General features: G+C 43.2%; 1 protein-coding gene across 1 annotated transcript; it reads left to right on the top strand.

The window, feature by feature from the left end:
• The first annotated feature begins 2,578 nt into the window (after nucleotides 1-2,578).
• On the top strand, nucleotides 2,579-8,949 carry fam78bb (family with sequence similarity 78 member Bb). The gene is made up of 2 exons (XM_044362071.1): nucleotides 2,579-2,986; nucleotides 5,028-8,949. The coding sequence occupies exons 1-2, from the start codon at nucleotides 2,610-2,612 to the stop codon at nucleotides 5,548-5,550; spliced, it is 900 nt and encodes a 299-aa protein (XP_044218006.1). The 5' UTR covers nucleotides 2,579-2,609; the 3' UTR covers nucleotides 5,551-8,949.
• The last annotated feature ends 8 nt before the right edge of the window (nucleotides 8,950-8,957 follow it).

Raw genomic sequence — 8,957 nt, 5'->3', positions numbered from 1 at the left:
TGGGTTTATTATCAGTCTTAGTAAGATATGTACATTTTCTTCTGTGTGAATTAATTGATTGATTGATTGATTTATTGATTGATTGATTGATTGATTGATTGATTGATTGATTGACAAAATCAAATATTACAATGTTTTTGACCAAGTACCTCAATACCATAAATGTGACAATATTGTAGGGATGACTATTGGTGCTTTCACAAAATATTTACATAATGAGATTTTTGATAAATAATCATCAGTAATTTGGATATAATAACTAAGTGGCTAAAGGCAAATAATAAAACAGTTAGAACAGTCTGGTGAGTTCAGAAAATGACATCACTTTACTGTAATGCAGCCTTTAAAACCAGGAAAAGACAACATTTATGCCATATCATGACATTACAATATCCAAAATCTAAGATGATATCTACTCTCATATCACAATATGGATATAATATCGATATATTGCCCAGCCCTATGTGTGACGGTTTTGCAGATTAACCCAGAGCAGCTGGAGTCTTAAAAACCTTTATACAGATCAATAAAGAGACTGTATTCACAATATGGTCAAACCATAGCCGGATTAACATGCCAGGGGGTCCTGTGAGAAAAATAAGATGCTGGGTCCCACTGCAGTTGTTCTATGCTGGAATATTACAAGTTTTTGTAGGCCTATGGTAATTTGAATACAAATGAATTTAGGACTATGCACCATGTAAACACAGTATCATCTTAAAACTTGATTTTGACATATAGGGCACCTCTTCAAGCCCCAATATCAGGTACAATAATAAAGCAGGACCCAACTTAAGGCCCTTATGCCAGCTAATGTTGTGCTTTAATAATGCATGTACCTTATCTCCAAACAAAATAAACCTGGGGCTTATGGGGCCCCAAGGCAGGCGCCTGTTGGTAATCTAGTCTTAAGTCCAAACGCCTTGCCAGTAAAGAGGACTTCTCTGTGTCTCTAGAGTATTTAATAAATGCAACTGTGGCTAAATGTTGCTTTTGCATCTAAACTAGGCTCCCAGCTTGCCATAGGTACCCAAAAATAATGCAGAGTGCAAACTTTAAAACAGCTGGTAGTGCTATATTTGTGCCATTAAGTCAAATAGTAGTAAATATCTCACACTTTAGAGGTAGTGTGATGTCAGTACCCTTCAGATATTTCAATTAAAAAAAACCTATAAAAGCATTTTAAGGTAATCAGTAATATATTGTTAGGATTTTTTGAGTGCTATAATTATAACCTGTAAGGGGGAGGGGGAGGGGGGGGTAGAAAGTTTGTGCCAGTTTTATTTTGAAATTGTCATAATAACCCATCAAAGGATCCTCTACAAGATTAAGAACACACGATTTCTTACTATTTGATTACAGAATGTGTAATATTAAAATGTATACATAATATACCATGGAGTGATGTTTTATAAGCACATCATTTGGGCCAAATAACCTCAAAGATCATTCCTGATATGTGTCAAACTCTACCTGTTGCTTCTTATCTTGCAGCCCCATTAAAAGGATTTACACCTCAGCCACTGCATGGGGGCTTGTAATCTGCTGCTTGTCTGCTTTGTGTTTATGCGATTAGAAAGCATTATTCCAATATGGAGGAAGGAGGTCGCAAAGCTACTACTGTGCAGACGCGGGCACTCCTACGCCTTCAGTCTCCCTCCGCCGTTCATTGGTCCATTCAGCAGCTTCAGCACCACGCAGACTGAACAGCGACACTCGGCCGTGCAGCTTTCACCGAATGAGGATGCCGCGCGGCGTACGCTGCGCTTCACGGTTACTACACTGTTTATCTGATTTTTTAGCCCTACTGCCATCCATATATCAGTCTATGACAGATGTTTACACTCGGTGTCTTTGCAGCTCGTTATTTCCCTCGTTTTGATCGTGAACAACCCGCCTGTGTCGTCTAACTCTGCGAGAGGAAGCTGTTTTTCCGCGTCCCAGATGCTCGGACTCGCTGGTTTTGTTTGTTTCACCGGGTTTCCTTCCCGTAGAGTCGGCAGGCATGACGGACTGTGAAGCCGCCGCTCAGGTTATAGGCAGCAGCAGCAGCAGCAGCAGCATCTCATGTACAGTGCCGCATCAACAAGCACCGCCGCCCGACCACCGGGTCCCCCTGCCGGCGCCCCGGTGTCCGCCGGTCCCCCGACGCCTGTTGTGACATGACAGCTCGGGGAAGAAAGAAGAGGATCAAAGGTTACGGGCAGCAGGCGCGTGGGTTCAAGCAGGAGCGCAGACCGGTCGGATCCTCCAGGAGAGGGCACACCGACACAGACAGTCTGAAGGAGAGGATAAAATCATCAAAAATTCATGTGATACTTTATTAATCCCCGGCAGGGTGTTTCTCTTCTGGCGTGCAGCCTCCAGAGGGGTCAGAGCACTGGGTCAACCACTGGTCGATGTGCTCACACTTCAGCAGGGCGGGTGCCAGCTGACACAGAGGTCCTGGATCCTGGTCTCACTGGACCCAGCTGCCCCCCCCCCCCCCCCACCCCCCCCCCCCCCCCCCCCTCTCGCACTCCTCCTGTTACTCCACTGAAGCCTTATTTTGATTCTGATTTGGGGCCTGGAGCGTGGTAGCACCCACCTTTGCCTTACAGTGTCATCTGATGCACGGCCTCATAGTGTTGATACTGGTCGAGTCCCAGTCAGCAGTGCTGTTTCCCAGGCCTGTCAGGCTCACTTGGCTCCTCCTGACCATCACCTTCACCTGCACAGCCATGGGCTGCATCCAGAGCATAGCCTGTAACAAGTCACGCATCAAACGGGAGAACATCGTTGTGTACGACCTGTCCGCCACCATAGACCACTGCCCGACTGTCATTGAGGAGAACTCGCCCATAGTGCTTCGCTACAAGACTCCTTATTTCAAAGCCTCGGCGCGGATTGTGATGCCCCCCATTCCGCGCAATGAGACATGGGTGGTGGGCTGGATCCAGGCGTGCACCCAGATGGAATTTTACAACACTTATGGAGACGTCGGCATGTGAGTTCACACCTCTGTCACCTGGGTCCCCATTAAACCCCCTGTGACGTGCTTTCAGATACAAACATTGGTTGTGCGTGCGGGTTTGCATGCACCTTATAGCCTGTAAGGGGTCCTTGCTTGTACATCACTCTTGTGTGTTTCACAGAGGAGCATTTGTGCACGCAGCAGGTTAACTGTGCTTGTCAGCCTCCTTCATTCAAACGCCCACCGACAGATTCTGTTCCTGTGACTTTGGCACCTAAATAGAAAAGCTGCTATTAGAGGAGCTAAACAACAGTTGCTGCTCTCACACTCAAATTGTGCCCACGGAGACATGTCCTCCCCCACACCCCCAACACACACACACACACACACACACACACACACACACAATCTGGAAGGCATAGAGGGGGTGTTTTAATCCTGCTGGGTTTAGGAGGTGGGTGGGTGTAGGGGTGAGAGGATGGGGCCTGGGGTGGGCTGTCATCAGATTGGTCATGAAAGCACAACAAATAGATGGAAAGGGGCCACCAGATGACAAAACTGTTGGGCACAACAAAGAGATGATGACAATCCGCTGACATACTGAACCACTAGAAAGCATTTACAGGCTGCTGTTGTGTTGTCACTGCAAGCTTGTGTTTGGATAAGAATGTCAAGCATTTCACAATAGTTTCCTTTTGTTACTTCTGTGATTTTTCTAGTAAGGAAAAAAAACTTTTTTATAGCTTAGAGACACATATACGCCGTATATGCCAGCCATCAAAAAAGTCACCCTACTACCAAAATACAAAATAGAAGAACTGCTACCACTCTCAGATTGACTGCAGGTCAGATATTAATGTTTTCTGATGCTATAATAGTTTGCAGATACTGTCCCATCTCAAGGTGTCCAAGGTGACATCTTCAAATGATGGTTGATTTGCTCGACCAACAGTCCAAAACCCGGAAAAGTATTAAATTAAATTAAATTTACAATGTTATAAAAGATAAAAACAGCTGCTGCTTACATGTGTGTAGCAGGAATCAGTAAATGTTTGGTATTTTCATCTGATAAATAACTGAAACAGTTAATAGATAATTGTAATAACTTGTAATTGTAAAAATTGTAAATTGTTGTGAATTAATATTCTGGTGATTTACTGATCAGGTAATCAACTAATTGCTTCTGCATGTGACAAGATTTGTGTATATCAGGAGTTTTAATGATGATCAGGTAAGAAAATCACAAAATGCATATTTTTAAATAAATAAATCAAATTTTTCAATCATCATACAGTACCGGCAGTTTATTTGGGTAAAAATGACTAATTTGGGCCTTTAAAAAGTAACCTCATAGCAGCTGAAAATCTTGTTTTTGCTGACCTCCACAAGTTTAACTTCTCACCTTGCGGTGTATTTCAGGGTGTGTCAGTACACCGTGACATCACTGTTGGATGCAGTTACATGTGCAACAGAGTACCTAAAAACTTTCAACCAAAGAAGGCTTTAAAACACTGCTTTGCAGTCTGGTATGATGTTTCTCATTATAAAAGGACAAAGCGGTAATATTCTATATTTTTGCTACTGTCAACAAATCCTGTGAAAAGACCAAAACCAGCAAGGCATTCGTCCGTCTCTCAATACTTTCCCACTCTCACAGATTTTCTGTGGTACTGAACCCCAAACCATTTTTTCCTACTAAAGATATAAATCCTTAAAAAAAAGAAAGAATATATAGTTTCATTTTTAAAAGAGGCCAGTTTCCTTAAACAGGTGGGTACTGTAGTTTTTCACAAACGTTACTCAAACAGGAGTAAATAATGAATGTCATGGTAACTAATCTCCACTGTGGATTGACATTAGTATAGCTCACAGTAATAGAGGTCACCCGGTGCAAGGATGTGGTTCATTGATGTGTTTTTAATAGTTTCTGGAGAACAATGAAGGTCTATGGTAGAGACAATACTCCATTCATTTCATGTGATTTGTTGACACTAAGAAAAATATAGAATATAAACAGCACACAGTTATTTGGTATCTCTCTGATTCCAGTCTTACACTTTCTGTCTCCGTCCAGGTCGAGCTGGGAGCTGCCTCAGCTGCGAGAAGGCCTGGTGAGGGCCATCAGCGACTCGGACGGTGTGAGCTACCCCTGGTACGGAAACACAACAGAGACTGTCACCATAGTAGGCCCCACCTCCAAGCCATCCCGTTTCATCGTTAGTATGAATGACAATTTTTACCCAAGTGTCACCTGGGCTGTGCCGGTCAGTGAATCCAACACGCCCTTACTGACTAACATCAAAAGGGACCAGAGCTTCACCACCTGGCTGGTGGCGCTCAACACCACGTCCAGGGAAAAGATCTTGCTCCACACCATCAAGTGGAGGATGAGGGTTGATATCGCGGTGGATCCGTCCCTGCCTCTGGGCTCCAGGGCCAGGTTGGTGGGCCGGGTGCACCAGGACCAGCCGCGGGTGCTGACCCGCATGGAGCCCATCCCCACTAACGCCATGGGGAGGCCCAATGCCAACGACGCCCAGGTTCTGATGTGGAGGCCGAGGAGAGGGCCTCCGCTCGTCGTCATACCACCCAAGTAGAGCGTTCACACCATCTGATTGGCCGTTTGGAATATTACATCATAGTGAGCCACTTTCACGGGGAAACGGCGAACAGAAAAATCAGATGAAAAGACGAAAAGCAGATTTATGAGCAGACTTGTACGAACTGTCGATGGCACAAGATCAGAGTTGCAGTCTTTTGCGCGTAATATCATTGAGGGGACAAATGCCTTAATTCCCCACCGCTGCCTTTGATGATCCAGAAAGTATGTTGGTCTCTACTTCTGGTGCTGTTGAGCTATTGAGTGTTCAGGCCTTTACTCCAGCCCAGCACAACTGAGCAAAATGTTGTTTAACTTTGAAAAAACGCCATCAGTGCTGGGATGTAACGCAAACCTGTGCTGTAGCTACTCAGGCCCAGAGAAAAAAAAAGATCAAGCCTAAATAGAGACCCTGTTTTAAAAAGGTTCTTCAGCCTTAATGATGATATAATACCGGCCTGCTCTGTACTGTACAGTGAAGTGCTGTGTAAGAGTGCAAACAAGGAAAGCTGACGGTGTTTGTGTGTCATGCAGGTCCGAGGAGGACGACACTGCTTCGGGGTTTATTCTTCACAGACGGAGATGACTATAATATCAACTGAAATGTTACTGGATGATGTGCTTTTAGAGATGATGTGAGTGTGGGTGTGCAGGTGTGTATGTGTTTGTGGTTGTGTGTTTTCTATAATGGAGCCCCCGGGTCGGGTCCAGGCTTGCTGCTTTGTCACACTAGACTGCCTCACACACACAGACAGACGGGGGGCCTCGTTTGTGATTGTGATACATCGTAGGGTCGTTTTAAAGAATGATTTTTGAAAAAAAAAAAACGAAAAAAAAACATAGATATTCAACATACATGCATCCTCAGAGGTACTTTGCTTTTGACATATCACAGGAAATGTAGAAACCACTTGGATTTGGTCTTACAGTATGCACACACACTCACACATGAAGCCCTGCAGCAGCCTTTCACAAATCACAAACGGCCAGTTCATCCAGCTGCAGAGCTTCTCCCTCCCTGCCTTTTGAAAGCCAGTGATGCCTGTGTTAATGACAGCCTTCTATAGTAAAAAACAGGATTTTGTCTTTCCATCGTCCCATCTAATTGGAGTTGTGAGGTGAAGAAGCAAGGTTACTTTATTTTACGAGTAATAAAAGGAACCTGCCCTCCGTGGCTGTGACAGGACAAACAGAGCTACTTTATCCAGTCAGTATGTGTTGTTTCAGAACAAAGATTGTACTGAAAAAGGAGCTGTATTTGTGCTAGAAAACTTAAAGGATCAGTCCACCCAAATTACAAAAACATCATACTGTTTAACAGTATCCATATTGTGGGTTTTATCTGTCCGGCGTCTTTGCTGTCAGTGAGATTAATGCCTCCAACCCAATACAATGGAGGTGAATGAAACTTCTTTACTTACACAGCTTTGGAAAAACACATTTAAACAAGACTCTGATCTCCTCTGCAGTATGGTCCTGTATGTCACAGTTCAGGACATTAAACTGAGAAACATTTCCCTTTACACAACATTCCCATCTTGTTTTGGAAAATTAAGCAACATCAATCATCATGAATGTTCACTGAGCAACTCTGTGTTTACTAGAAGCTTTTATAGTCTGAGATATGCAGAATTTCTCAACATTAAATTGCTTTTTAGTAATACACCAGAATTTTAGGAAACGACTGATATTAGAAAAACTGTCACTTCTCTCCCACTAAAAAACTTTGAACTCTGGTGGAGGAGTACTGATGAGCATTTGTCAACATTTTTGACAATTTATAGGGTCAGCAATTACTGGATAAATAAAACAAAAAAAAACTAAGAGTCTACAGCCATTGTGAGGTTGTACTTAGCCAAATGCTAACATCAGCATGTCAACATGCTCATAGTGACAATGCTAACATGCTGATATCAAGTATGTTTACCATGTTTACCATCTTAGTGTTACCATGCTAACAAAATCCAAAATATTGGACATATTAAAATTTGGATGGATGGATATATGCACCAAAATGAATGACAACCCAAGACATTTCATGAAATATATCCATCCCTAGCGCCACGCTGCTGGGAATAGCTAAAATGTGTCTTTCCAGGAAACAGTGTCCTTGTAACTGTAGATAATCCACAGACTTCATTATTAACAGTTTGTACACAGAGTATTTCTCCAGTAGAAAGTGGTTACAGTGAAAACCGCTTCTGGAAAGACGTTGATATTCAGTCTTTTAATGTTAATCGTCAATGCTTTGAGCACAAGTAGCACCTCCATTGTACTGGGTTGCAGAAATCTCAGAGATATCTCAAAACCTGGTCAAATAAACCCAAAACAATCAGATGCTAGATGCCAGATACTGCTAAGCATGGTTAAAATGTATTAATTTTTGTAATTCTGGTGAACAGACCCTTTAAAGATTGGTGCATTATATGGTTCACACAGACATACAGTCTCTTGTGCCATTATGATATTTTATAAGAAAGTGTTTTATAAGGATTCCTGACAGAAAAAGTAGAGTGCAGCTTACAGAATATGAACATTTCACATCATATTATGTTGCTCATTGTTTCACAGACAGGTCTATATGCTGTATTTATGTTCGTATACGCTCAGTGAGCCAGTGAATCAGGTCATGCTGAACTGCCGAGCTGGTCCAGATGAGACAGAGATGAAGAGAGACATAGGATGTAACCACATTATCTTACTCATGCTGCTCAATACTTTTGGTGCAAACCGAACGAGCCTTCACACACACACACACACACACACATACACACCTCATCTAGAACTGTACTAGAGCCATGATCACCGGGAGGACTGTCCTGCCTGTGTGCTGCAAGCCCTGCAACACACTCATCATACAAAAGTGTGGATACTGGATAATTTAAACAACACGCCTATTGTAGCCATGACACAGGAGCAGTTTGTGAGGCAAACGGCATCTGAGAACTCACGTTGACAATCAAGGGAAACATCTAGAGCAGCACTTTTAACCGGACAAAGGTGATCTTTACTGGTCAGTGATTTTATTCAGATAACTGGGGCTTTTATAGGGTGAAACAAAGCGGAAACTTCTCTCACGTTGCCCCAACCAAGATAACGTGTCAGTGAAAATACATTTATACTTGACCACGAGGTCACACAGTCCGCTGTGTGTATCAGGGCCTCAAGTGTCTTTTACAGTAACAGATGTGCCTGAGGACTCAAGGGCAGAGCGGTACACGGCCCTTTCATGAGGAGGCTTGACTCGTTACTTCCTACTTGTTCTGCTGATTGATTGCAGTTAAACGCAGTGATTGGTTTGAAATGACTGGCTAATGGTATTTTACAGTGTTATATATGAAGGACATGAAACTCTGCCGTGTTACAGTCCTTTCTCTCAGACTGTCTGGCTTTTGCATGCAGTGT

Source organism: Thunnus albacares, chromosome 9, assembly GCF_914725855.1.
Source record: "Thunnus albacares chromosome 9, fThuAlb1.1, whole genome shotgun sequence".
Taxonomy (NCBI): domain Eukaryota; kingdom Metazoa; phylum Chordata; class Actinopteri; order Scombriformes; family Scombridae; genus Thunnus; species Thunnus albacares.
The sequence above is the reverse complement of the archived record's forward strand: the minus strand, read 5'-3'. Positions and strand labels throughout refer to the sequence as shown.

What these genes read in the sequence shown, in the direction of transcription:
- fam78bb (XM_044362071.1), top strand. Translation starts at nt 2,610, where the DNA reads ATGCACGGCCTCATAGTGTTGATACTGGTCGAGTCCCAGTCAGCAGTG. An exon ending in ACTTATGGAGACGTCGGCAT is followed by an intron (nt 2,987 to 5,027) that starts GTGAGTTCACAC and finishes GTCTCCGTCCAG; the next exon opens with GTCGAGCTGGGAGCTGCCTC.